The sequence below is a fragment of the Mesoplodon mirus genome, assembly GCF_964341445.2.
Source record: "Mesoplodon mirus genome assembly, chromosome: 3".
Classification (NCBI taxonomy): domain Eukaryota; kingdom Metazoa; phylum Chordata; class Mammalia; order Artiodactyla; family Ziphiidae; genus Mesoplodon; species Mesoplodon mirus.
Window position 1 is genome coordinate 123789434 of NC_138978.1, and position 13372 is coordinate 123802805.

Sequence of the window (13372 nt, forward strand, 5' to 3'; positions counted from 1 at the left end):
TCACTGACTCACTAACTGGAAGAAGGCAATAGAGAATATGAGAATAAGAAATGTGTTTGGAAAAAATAAAGAATCAGAAACTTCATCTGGGTTAGAAATATTGATGGGGCAGGAGAACATTAACTGAATAGAGGGAAATTCTTCATAGCTGAGCAAGGGAAATTTACTATGAAGTGTTGGGTGGAATCTAAAGAGATTTTGAAATATTAAATATTGATGACAACAAAGAGGGTGTTTAGGCTTAAACCTCATAGTTCTCCTTAGAGTCTATTAAAAACAAAGACAGTGTACATTTGGGGTTTTGAGGGGCTCCCTAGTCTCCTTTCATATACTTTGCCACCATCTACTAGATCCTGTCTGGTCTGCCCCTGCTCTCCTGCCTCATCTCCTACCTTTCTCTCCCCTACTCACTCCAACCACACTGACTTCCTCATTCTTCAAACCAGCCGCTGTTGCCTTAGAGACTTTGTACTTGCTGTCCTCCTTTTCTACACTCTTTCCAGCACTCCCTTACTGTGAAACTCTGCTCCAATGTCATCTCATCAGAGAGAGCTTTCTTAATCACCATGTTTAAGTAGCAGTCTCCTTCCCATCACTCCCTATTGCGTTGTCTTACTTTATTTTTCCTCATAGCAGTTTTGACTACTAAAGCATTGTATGTGCGTATTTACTTATTGTCTTCCCCACTTTGCACCCCCGTGAGAATATAATTGCCATGCAGTCCTTGTCTGTTTTGGTCACTAGTATTTCCCTAACAATTAGTGGATGATTATTAAATATTTGTTGAAAGAATAAATAATTTTTTGGCTACTGACCCAGTTACCTTTTTTTTCTAGCAATAAAAAGCAAGGTAGAAAACTCAGAGCAAGAGAGAGAGTGAGGGCAAGAGATAACTCTACTGCTTTCTGCGTCTTGGTGTGGAAGGTCCATGGTGTAAACTGATTAATAAGAAGGAGAAGTTGGCTAACTGTAACTGCTTTCCATTCCAATATTCTCATGTTGTTAACAACAACAACAAAAAATTACATAGGTCCAGAGGCTGGGGCTTCAAAGCATGGTTAGTAAAAGTGTCCTGAACTAGGGATCAAGAAACATGTTCTAGTCAAGGCTCTGTTGCCAACCAGCTAAATGACCATGACTAAGTCACTTACCTGTTAAACCGCAGAATTCTAGTTGGTAAATGAAATAAAATTCCTCTACCACTTTGAGGAATTATGAAGATTAAATGACACTAGGCAGCTCTACCCACCACCAGTCCTTCCCATCTGGAAACTTACACAATCCTCTTAGATAACCTCATCCACCAGAGATCAGACAGCAGAAGCAAGAAGAACTACAGTCCTGCAGTATGTGGAACAAGAACAACATTCACAGAAAGATAAGCAAGATGAAAAAGCAGAGGGCTATGTACCAGATGAAGAAACAAGATAAACCCCCAGAAAAACAACTAAATGAAGAGGAGATAGGCAACATTCTAGAAAAATAATTCAGAATAATGATAGTGAAGATGATCCAGGACCTCGGAAAAAGAACGGAGGCAAAGATCGGGAAGATGCAAGAAATGTTTAACAAACACCTAGAAGAATTAAAGAAAAAACAAACAGAGATGAACAATACAATAACTGAAATGAAAACTACACTAGAAGCAATCAATAGCAGAATAACTGAGGCAGAAAAACGGATAAGTGACCTGGAAGACAGAATGGTGGAATTCACTGCTGCAGAACAGAATAAAGAAAAAAGAATGAAAAGAAATGAAGACAGCCTAAGAGACTTCTGGGACAACATTAAATGCACCAACATTCGAATTATAGGGGTCCCAGAAGGAGAAGAGAGAGAGAAAGGACAAGAGAAAATATTTGAAGAGATTATAGTCGAAAACTTCCCTAACATGGGAAAGGAAATAGGCACCCAAGACCAGGAAGCATACCAAGTCCCATACAGGATAAACCCAAGGAGAAACACACCGAGACACATAGTAATCAAATTGCCAAAAGTTAAAGACAAAGAAAAATTATTGAAAGCAGCAAGGGAAAAAGGACAAATAACATACAAGGGAACTCCCATAAGGTAAACAGCTGACGTCTCATCAGAAACTCTACAAGCCAGAAGGGAGTGGCATGATATAATTAAGTGATGAAAGGGGAGAACCTACAACGAAGATTACTCTACCCGGCAAGGATCACATTCAGATTCAATGGAGAAATCAAAAGCTTTACAGACAAGCAAAAGCTAAGAGAATTCAGCACCACCAAACCAGCTCTACAACAAATGCTAAAAGAACTTCTCTAACTGGGAAACATAAGAGAAGAAAAGGACCTACAAAAACAAACCAAAACTGTTAAGAAAATGGTAATAGGAACATACATATCGATAATTACCTTAAACATGAATGGATTAAATGCTCCATCCAAAAGACTCAGGCTTGCTGAATGGATACAAAAAAAAGACCCATATATATGCTGTCCACAAGAGACCCACTTCAGACCTAGGGACACATACGGACTGAAAGTGAGGGGATGGAAAAAGATATTCCATGCAAATGGATATCAAAAGAAAGCTGGAGTAGCAATACTCATATCAGAAAAAATAGACTTTAAAATAAAGAATGTTACAAGAGACAAGGAAGGACACTACATAATGATCAAGGGATCAATCCAAGAAGAAGATATAACAATTATAAATATATATGCACCCAACATAGGAGCACCTCAATACATAAGGCAACTGCTAACAGCTATAAAAGAGGAAATCGACAGTAACAGAATAATAGTGGGGGACTTTAACACCTCATTTGCACCAATGGACAGATCATCCAAAATGAAAATAAATAAGGAAACAGAAGTTTTAAATGACACAATAGACCAGATAGATTTAATTGATATTTATAGGACATTCCATCCAAAAACAGCAGATTACACTTTCTTCTCAAGTGCGCACGGAACATTCTCCAGGATAGATCACGTCTTGGATCACAAATCAAGCCTCAGTAAATTTAAGAAACTAGAAATCATATCTAGCATCATTTCTGACCACAAGAGAAATTAGAACTCTTGCATTCCTATACGTTAATGATGAAAATTCTGAAAGAGAAATTACAGAAACACTCCCATTTACCATTGTAACAAAAAGAATAAAATACCTAGGAATAAACCTACCTAGGGAGACAAAAGACCTGTATGCAGAAAACTATAAGTCACTGATGAAAGAAATTAAAGATGATAGAAACAGATGGACAGATATACCATGTTCTTGGATTGGAAGAATCAATATTGTGAAAATGACTATACTACTCAAAGTAATCTACAGATTCAATGCAATCCCTATCAAATTAACAATGGCAGTTTTTACAGAACTAGAACAAAAAATCTTAAAATTTGTGTGGAGACAAAAAAGACCCCGAATAGCCAAAGCAGTCTTGAGGGAAAAAAACGGAGCAGGGGAAATCAGACTCCCTGACTTCAGATTATACTACAAAGCTACAATAATCAAGACAATATGGTACTGGCACCAAAACAGAGATATAGATAAATGCAACAAGATAGAAAGCCCAGAGATAAACCCACACACCTATGGTCAACTAATCTATTGCAAAGGAGGCAAGGATATACAATGGAGAAAAGACAGTCTCTTCAATAAGTGGTGCTGGGAAAACTGGACAGCTACTTGGAAAAGAATGAAATTATAACACTCCCTAACACCATACACAAAAATAAACTCAAAATGGATTAGAGACCTAAATGTAAGACAGGACACTATAAAACTCTTAGAGAAAAACATAGGAAGAACACTCTTTGATATAAATCACAGCAAGATCCTTTTGACCCTCCTCCTAGAGAAATGGAAATAAAAACAAAAATAAACATATGGGACCTAATGAAACATAAAAGCTTTTGCCCAGCAAAGGAAACCATAAACAAGACGAAAAGACAACTCTCAGAATGGTAGAAAATATTTGCAAATGAATTAACGGACAAAGGATTAATCTCCAAAATATATAAACAGCTCATGCAGCTCAATATTAAAGAAACAAACAACCCAATCCAAAAATGGCCAGAAGACCTAAATAGACATTTCTCCAAAGAAGATGTACAGATGGCCAAGAAACACATGAAAAGCTGCTCAACATCACTAATTATTAGAGAAATGCAAATCAAAACTACAATGAAGTATCACATCACACCAGTTAGAATGGGCATCATCAGAAAATCTACTAACAACAAATGCTGGAGAGGGTGTGGAGAAAAGGGAACCCTCTTGCACTGTTGGTGGGAATGTAAATTGATACAGCCACTATAAAGAACAGTATGGAAGTTCCTTAAAAACTAAAAATAGAATTACCATATGATCCAGCAATCCCACTCTGGGCTGGGCATATACCCAGAGAAAACCATAATTCAAAAAGACACATGCACTCCAATGTTCACTGCAGCACTATTTACAATAACCAGATCATGGAAGCAGCCTAAATGCCCATCCACAGATGAATGGATAAAGAAGTTGTGGTGTGTATATACAATGGAATATTACTCAGCCATAAAAAGGAACGAAATTGAGCTATTTGTTGAGATGTGGATGGATCTAGAGACTGTCATACAGAGTGAAGTAAGTCAGAAAGAGAAAAACAAATATCGTATATTAATGCATGTACATGGAACCTAGAAAAATGGTGCAGATGAACCAGTTTGCAGGGCAGAAGTTGAGACACAGATGTAGAGAACAAATATATGGACACCAAGGGGGGAAAGCCATGGGAGTTTGGGGATGGTGGTGTGCTGAATTGGGTGATTGGGATTGACATGTATACAATGATGTGTATAAAATTGATGACTAATAAGAACCTGCTGTATAAAAATATAAAATAAAATTCAAAAATTCAAAAAAAATGACACTAGATTTCTCTCAGGTGTATATATCAACAGAGAAGAATGTAGAACCCCCAAAGGGAGTCTTGCCATGAGGAGCACCCTCTTTCTGCCCCCATGTCATGCACCATGACTTAGTGATGAAGATTCAGACTGCCTGAGCTTGAATCCTGCTTCTTCCAGGCACTAGCCATGAGACTTTGGGAAATTTAACCACCTCTCTGTGTCTCAGTTTTATCAGCTTCTAAATGAAGCCAATAGACTAATAGCACTTACTTCATAGAAGCGTTATGAGAGTTAAACAAGTTAATATATGTAAACCTATTGGAAAAGTACCTTGAATATACTAGGCACCATAGGCATTTGTTATGTAAAATGAAAGCATTATTACAGAGATTAAGATAATACCCCAGACAACTTTTATGTGTTCCAAAAGAAGAGTTGCAGTATTGGGGAGATGTTAGAGAAGGCCAACATGAAGCTATTCATGGGAGTGGAAATAAGGAAGGGTAGACTGTTGCTTAATAGTGACCCAAACCCCCTCACTTCTTCAGGATTCTTCAAGTCAGTATTTCTTGTCCTTTTTTTGACTCCAGCTAACCTTCCCCTCCTCTCCTCCCGTTCACTGCCTGCCTGAATATTGCAGGCCTGGAAGGGTGACCAGACGTAGCACCACCCAATGGCACCCAGAAGAGAGGTGGTTGTAACCAGTTATTCTGAGTGAAGTGAAGTAGCAGGCAAAGAGGAAACAAAGTGTTAGCAGCCAGAAGTTTTGTGTCATTCTCCATGAGGATGGAAAGTCCTTGGTTATGAGGTTTTAGAAAAAAGGAACCTACCACCCCCATACAATAGTATGCTATTTTCTGCTGGATTTTATTTTATTTTATTTTATTTTACTTTATATTATCTTTATTGAGATTTGGGTTGACTTGAATCCACTTCTGCAACACACACACACACACAGATTCCCAAAACAGAGATGTGGTCCTGGCCACCCATTGTTTTATCACTACTCAGCACTGTAAGCATATAATAAAAAATCGAGTATAACAAAGGAAATGTGGGTACATACCTCTACTAACATCAGCCCCCCAATTGATTTTCACACCTCTTTCTTTTCCAACTTCCATGTAGATGAGTTTAGATACCCCCAAACTTACAGATTCATCCTTCTCTTAGGTTCAAGAGAAGAAAGGTTTGATTTAGGAAATACTTGAGTAGCCCAAGTGGCCTAGCACTGACTTTTGGGCTCCTGTTGTGAAGTCACTCTGGCTGCTTTGTGGTTCACCATATTGATCTCTAGGGCTGCTTTGTGGATTGGGTTGGTGTGGTGGGTCATACCCCCTCTACTGGAGTCCCGTGTTGTCACAAGTATGCAGCTTCAGGCCTCTACTTGGAGACTGGATTTTTAAGTTAATGTCCTGACACCTAGTTTTCCCCATACTTAATACATTTTTTCTTGTCTATAACTGGGCTTTTGCTTTTTTTTTTTGAGCAATAGCCAATATTTATTGAGCACTTACTATGTGCCAGACATTTGTGCTAAGCTCTGTATCATTGAATCTTTACAATGATTTGCTTTATTTATTTTTAAAAATATTTTTATCAATTATACTCCATTTAAAATTATTAGAAAATAATGGCTATATTTCCCTGTGCTATACAATACACCATTTTGCTTGTCTGTTTTATACATAGTAGTTTTTTTTTAACAACTTATTGGAGTATAATTGCTTTACAATGGTGTGTTAGTTTGGGCTTTTGCTTTTAAGCCATTTCTGAGTGTCTATGGTAGTAGTCTGCTCAAATTGCTTTCTAGAACAGAGGCTTGGTCTTTATCTTGAAAGCCTCTCTTTATTAGGACTTTGGACTAGTGGCAAATTGACTCTTGCCAGGACCCTTCTCCAGGCATGAAGTCCTGTCTCTAACCCCCAGGATGATGGTTGGGGCCTACTTATCCAGAAACAGATATCCAGAGGGGCCCGCTCACTTCCCTTGTACTTTTTTTTTTTTTTTTTTTTGCTGTACGCGGGCCTCTCACTGCTGTGGCCTCTCCCGTTGCGGAGCACAGGCTCCGGACACACAGGCTCCGCGGCCATGGCTCGCGGGCCCAGCCGCTCCGCGGCATGTGGGATCTTCCGGGATCGGGGCACGAACCCGTGTCCCCTGCATCGGCAGGCGGACTCTCAACCACTGCGCCACCAGGGAAGCCCCCTTGTACTTTTAAGTATCACCTACTGGAACACACCATGACTGTGCTCTACGTTCAACAAGACATCAAGACCTTGTTGATACTGGACCCTTGTTTGTTTTGAAAAAGAAAATTCAAGTCAACACATAACCATGTTCATGTGAATGATACCTGAACCTGTCTGGATATGGTCATTTACTTGGATATTCTGCCTTGCTGGCCTGCCTAAACTTCTGTTATTGGCAAAGGTCTGGCCTCTAACCCCCATCCTCCTCTGTAGGTAGGTATAGAGATAGGCCCAGCCTCTTCTGAATAATCCTTTCTTGTTGGGAATAAATCACCATTCATGATAAATCCTAAAGTTGGATAACCATCAATCTCAGGGACAGTTCTACTTCAGCATCAAAGTGGGTGAAGGCAGCACTGCTTAGTGGTTAAGCCTAAAGATACTGGAGTTCAAATCATACTTCCCCCACTTTTTGGCTAAATGACTTCTGATTTTCTGTGTTAATGTCTTCATCTGTAAATTGGGATATTAATAGTATCCATCTCATAAGGTGTTGTGAGGATTAGACAAAATAACAAACGTACGTTACTTAGAGTAATGCCAGGCATGTAGTGATTGCTTCATAAATGGTTAATTATTACTATTATTGACAGGAGAGAGGAGAAAGGAGCAAGTGGAGGGGCTGGAGAAAGAGAAGTGAGAAAGGTGTGGAGAAAAGGAAGAATTAAAGGAGTGTGAGAAAGAACACATAGAAGGGCATGAAGCAAAAGTGGTGGATTCTTGTCTTCTACCCCAAAGGGTAGGTAGCTAGTAGAATACTTGGAGGGACAGTCAGAGTCACAGTGTTCACAGGTCACGATGAGGAAGTTGAGATTACAGAGCATAGGACTGTGAGTCTTGGTACTTAGAGAAAACTTTTCCAACATGGAATGGTCATGAGCTTTGCACACTCAGACTCCTCTTATTTCAGTGGTTTCAAGGGAAAATGGGATTTCCAACCCCCTTTTCCCACTGCATTTCAGCTGCTTCCACTGCTCTGAATTCCAGGGAAGTAAGTAAAGTCAGTGTTGATGTCTAAGCCCAGTGCTAAATATAAGGGACCACCTTTGCCAGGAATAGCAGCAGGAGGGATTTCGGGTATATTTTTGACTCAGGAAATGTTGGTGGAATAAACTAAAAGGTAAACAGATCCATTCAGCAAAGGCAAATTGTACCTGAAAGTACTTTTAGTTTTACTGCTATAAAAACAAGTCCCTACCCCTCATTTATGGATCCCTGACAAAATGAATATTTCATCCCTGTTTTTCTCTTATGGAACCCAAAAGCCCACACCTAAGCTTAAATTCCCACCATCTTTTCATCTGCTCACGTTCCTTGGATCATCCTAAACAGAGGAGTCTCACCCAGGATCTCAGTGCAAGAAAGCCCTGGCTCCTCCTAAAACCATGTGAAAAGCAAGTGTGAAAAACAACAGCATTAGCTAATATTTGTTAAGCACCTACTATATTCAGATACTGTGCCAAGTGTTGTACATGGATTATCATTTTGGTTCTCAAAAAAATCCTATTTTACTAATAGTTCTCCCATTTTGAAATCTAAATAACATTTTTGGGACCCAGGATGGGCTGCCCCCAAATATGCCACAATGGCATATTGATTATTATTATTACTTTTTGGCCATGCCACTTGCAGGGATCTCAGTTCCCCTACCAGGGCTAGAACCCGGGCCATGGCAGTGAAAGCCCAGAATTCTAACCATTAGGCAACCAGGTAATTCCCAATGTTGATTATTTTGAATTGAATTTCCTTAAGAAGCAGCCAATGCAAGAGGGAAACTCTGACTCTTCTCTGTCCCCCTGAAAGCAGAAAATAAATCTCCCATGTGAAAGGTGCACTCCCTATATCTGGAGGTACAAGGACATCCTTATCACCAGAGACAGGGAATTTGGGGCAAGAAGCTTGTATAAACAAACCTTGTTACTTTAATTTACTACTTCAAGCCCAAACTCTGTTTACATTCTTCACTGATTGAGCACCCAAAGCCTAAGTTTCTTTGTCCTGTTGATTCTTCACAAGTTTATTTTTTCTTTGTCTAAAAAGTATAAAAGCTGTTTGTGTTGACCACTTGTTAGGTCTAATTTCTATGAGACTTCTGTGTGCACAAATTAAAATTTGCCTCTTTTCTCCTATAATCTGTCTTGTGTCAATTTTATTATTAGTCCAGACACAGGAACTCAAGAGGGGGAAGAGGGGAAATAGTCCCCTTCCTGACAACAGGTGGAGTTTATATAACTTTCCCAAAGTCCTAAAACTAATGGATGAATGATTCACTGCTAGCTGATTTGACAACTTCGATTTCAGTTTCAGTAAATGAGGCAAGTGTATCTTAGAGCTGCCTTTCATCGTAGCATGTTTTGCCCTTTGAAGAGTATCAAGGACATGGAAACTGAATGAGTGAAGAAGTCAGAAAAGTGTGGAGCAGAAAGAACTATAGCCCTGGGGTTAACAGAACAAATGTCCATTTCCAGCTCTACCAATTTCAGGTTGTGAAATGTCAGATGAATTGTTTAACTTGAATCTTAGATTACACTTTTTTTTGCATAATGGAATTAATAATATCTCTCTTGCTTATTTAAATGATTTTAGTATGTATCACATAAGAATGTGGGCATAAAAATTGTAAAATGCTTTCCAAGTTAAGTGGTATCAAGTACCACCCTGTCCAGCCCTTCTTTGGAAGATTGGGAACATCCCTAGATTTACACTTAGGTTCTATCCAAATTTTTTCCCCATCTACTTGCATTTTCTACGTGTATGTCAGGATGACTAACATAGGCTCTAAAAACTTGACCTGCCCAGTGGATACAACCTCTATGAATCTCACATTAAATGAGCCACAGCTTTAAATGGTTAAGGGAACCAGAGAGACCAAGGTGCATGGATTCTACCTTTTCAAGAAATCCTAACCCACTAGATTCTCTGTGTTCTAACTCATGCCAGGAATTTGCTAGTGCATTTCCAAAGTTGGTAAGAGACACTATAAGTAGATTTAGAAGTGCCAAATATAGTCAGTTTTTACAGAAATAAGGCAATTGTTAGGATTCAATGAGATAATATGTGCAATGACAGGGCACTCCCAGAACTATGTTGATGTTACATAGTTTTCTTTGTACTAACAACAACCAATATTCATTTGACCTTTATACTTTACTGTAAGCCATAAGTAAGAAAAACAGAATTTTCAGTTCAACTTCTCTGTTTATTTTTTGAGAACTAACTTATTTGTAAAACAGGGATAATAATCTCTTCTCCATTTATTTTAAGGTTTTTGGAGGACAGAAGCAGAGCAATAGCTCCGAATTTGCTTTGAAAATAAAGGGGGCTTATAGCGATGAAATTTTTACAATGATAATTATAGTCATGCATCTCTCTAATCTGCTGGAACAATGAAATAATTGAGAAGGGTCTATCTCTGTTAAAATCTATATAACACATTCTAACACCCCCCAAAAAATTGCTTTTAAGTTTTTCAAGGTTTTGGATTATCTGTTCCTCTGTTGGATTTCTGGGCAGGTCTACTATGTGCTGACTCTTCTGAGCAGAAGGGTTTGTCTCAGATCTTTAGAGACTGAATACAAATAAAATTCAGAAATATAAACTCTAAAGCTGAAAAACAGTTAGGTTTGGATCTTAGGTCTCTTCCCAGTCAGTTGGATCCCTTTTGAGACCCAGGATGTTTCTGTTAAAGCAGATCAAAAGGGCATTTCAATGTCTTCCTTAAGGGAAATTTCTAAAACAACAGAAAATTAGGAGGGGATCAGCAAGGGTCAGAACTCACAGGTTTGTAGGCAAAGGAGCAAGATCCATAGGTGGTGAAGAGCCATCTTCTTCCAGAGTATGAATTTCTGGGCAAAAGTATGGCTGTCTTCCCGTGGAGAATCAGTCTCACTTCTGCTTTCATGCCCCTTTTTATAGAAGGCATTGAAGAAAGGAAGTGAGTTAGCTGATGAAGGAAATGCTAGGTTTTTTTTCTACTGTATAATTAATTATTTTTTCAACAAATATTTATTGAATACCTACTATGTGTCAGACACTCTTCTGGGCACTGGCACTATAAAGAGCAACAAAGCACTTGATCACCCTCCTTTCATGGAGCTCATATTCTTTTTGGGGAGATCAATATTAACAGGCAATATAGTGTGATAAGCGTTGCCGAAGAGAAAATAATGGGAACTGAGAGGGCAGCGGGGAGTTCTAACCCAGACTAGGACAGTGTGGGGAAGGCCTCCTGAAGGAACTGACAACCAACCTGAGTCAGGTCTGAAGAGTAAATTAACATTATTAGGAGAAAGGTGGTAGGGATTATGAATAGGAAGAATGTGTTAACACTATAGGAGCTTAATAAGTGGTAGCAGTTAATATTACATAGTTATAGTTGCATGTAATAATAATTATTTATAATTCTATTATACAATTTTATAATTGTATATAACTGTAAAATTATTTATACTGCATAATAATTATATTGTATGTAATAGTAATATAATGTATATTATCAGATAATATATAATATATAAATTATATTATACATTGTAATGTATATATGTATATACATAAATAATGTATATAATGTATAATTTGTATAATTATGTTTTGATTGAGCTAGAAGTAATACAGGACTGTTCTCTAGTATACTTCTAGGATACTTCTCTAGTTATGTTCCTAGCCAATCCCTGTTAGAAGTATAACAAGGACCTTTTCTGTGTGGGGTGTGTTGGAGAGTGGTAATGTGAGTAAATATTTGGGAGCAGATGCCAAGCAGTTTGAACTTGGACCCAGATGTTTTGGGGAGTGCTGGGAAAACTGAGGAGATAGGTCCTGAGACCTGGGGAAGTAAGATTTTATGCAGCCTTTCCCTCAGCCAGCTAGCTCATTTCTAGGGGTCCTGAGCATCTGGAGTCATTCATAGAACAATCCTGCTCATCATTCTCCATATATACTTTTTTTTTTTGTAGTACGTGGGCCTCTCACTGTTGTGACCTCTCCCGTTGCAGAGCACAGGCTCCGGACGCACAGGCTCAGCAGCCATGGCTCACGGGCCCAGCCACTCCGCAGCATGTGGGATCCTCCCAGACAGGGGCACGAACCCGTGTCCCCTGCATCAGCAGGCGGACTCTCAACCACTGTGCCACCAGGGAAGCCTTCTCCATATATACTTATTCAATATTGAATACTTGAGTGCCTTTATGTAGATATAGTGAACTGGGAAGCTGGGACCAAAGAAGGATTAAAATAAAAATAAAATTTCCCAGGCTACATAATATAATGTACATTCCCTCTATACCCATTTTTTAGAGAATTTTTATCATGACTTAATGATAATTTTTCCAAAATTTTTTTCATCTACTGAAATTATCATATTATTTTTACTTTTCACTCTATTAATGTGATGTATCACATTGACTGATTTGCAGATGTTAAGCCATCCTTGAATTCCAGGGATAAATCCCACCTGATCATGGTGTATGATCTTTTTAATGTATTGCTGAATTTGTTTTCTAAAATTTTGTTGAGGAATTTTGCATCTATGTTCATCAGGGATATTGGTCTGTAATTTTCTTTTCTTGTTGTGTCCTTGTCTGGTTTTGGTATCAGGGTAATACTGACTTTGTAAAATGAGTTTGGAAGTATTCTCTCTTCTTCTATTTTTTGGAAGAGATTGAGGATTGATATTAATTCTTTTAATACTTGGAAGAATTCACCGGTGAAGTCATCTGGTCCTGGGGTTTTATGTGTTCGAAGATTGTTGATTACTAATTCAATCTCCTTATTCACTATTTGTCTGTTCAGACTTTCTATTTCTTCATGATGAAGAAAGAATGTATGTATGTATGTACATTGTATGTTGTATGTTTCTAAGAATTTATCCATTTCTTCTAAGTTGCTTAATTTGTAGTTGGATAATTATTCATAACCAGCAGGATTTTTAACAGAAATTTACAAGATGATTCTAAAATGGAAATGCAAAAAACCTAAATAGGTAAAACAACTATGAAAAAGAAAATCAAAATTGGAAAGCTACCAATAATAATTATGAATTTAGAGCTGAATAGTGTAGTATTGGTTTAAAGATATAAACAGATCAATGGAATAGAATAGAGAGTCCAGAAAGAGACTCACACATATATGGACAAATGGATTTTGATGAAAGCACAGAAGAAATGAAGTCCATAAAGGGCAGTCTTTCCCACAAATGATTTTAGAATAATTGAATATCCATATGAAAAAGAAGATAAAGAAAGGAAGGAA

General features: G+C 38.1%; 1 protein-coding gene across 4 annotated transcripts in view; it reads right to left on the reverse strand.

Annotated features, from left to right (window-relative positions):
* The window catches only part of CD84 (CD84 molecule), a 46221-nt gene extending 35087 nt beyond the window's left edge, over positions 1–11134 (reverse strand). For all 4 annotated transcript variants that reach the window (XM_082613753.1, XM_082613752.1, XM_082613751.1 and 1 more), the window contains exon 1: positions 10902–11134. In XM_082613753.1, coding sequence (XP_082469879.1) covers positions 10902–10947 — 46 coding nt within the window. In that variant the 5' untranslated portion in view covers positions 10948–11134. The remainder of the gene's footprint in view (positions 1–10901) is intronic.
* Positions 11135–13372: the final 2238 nt, after the last annotated feature.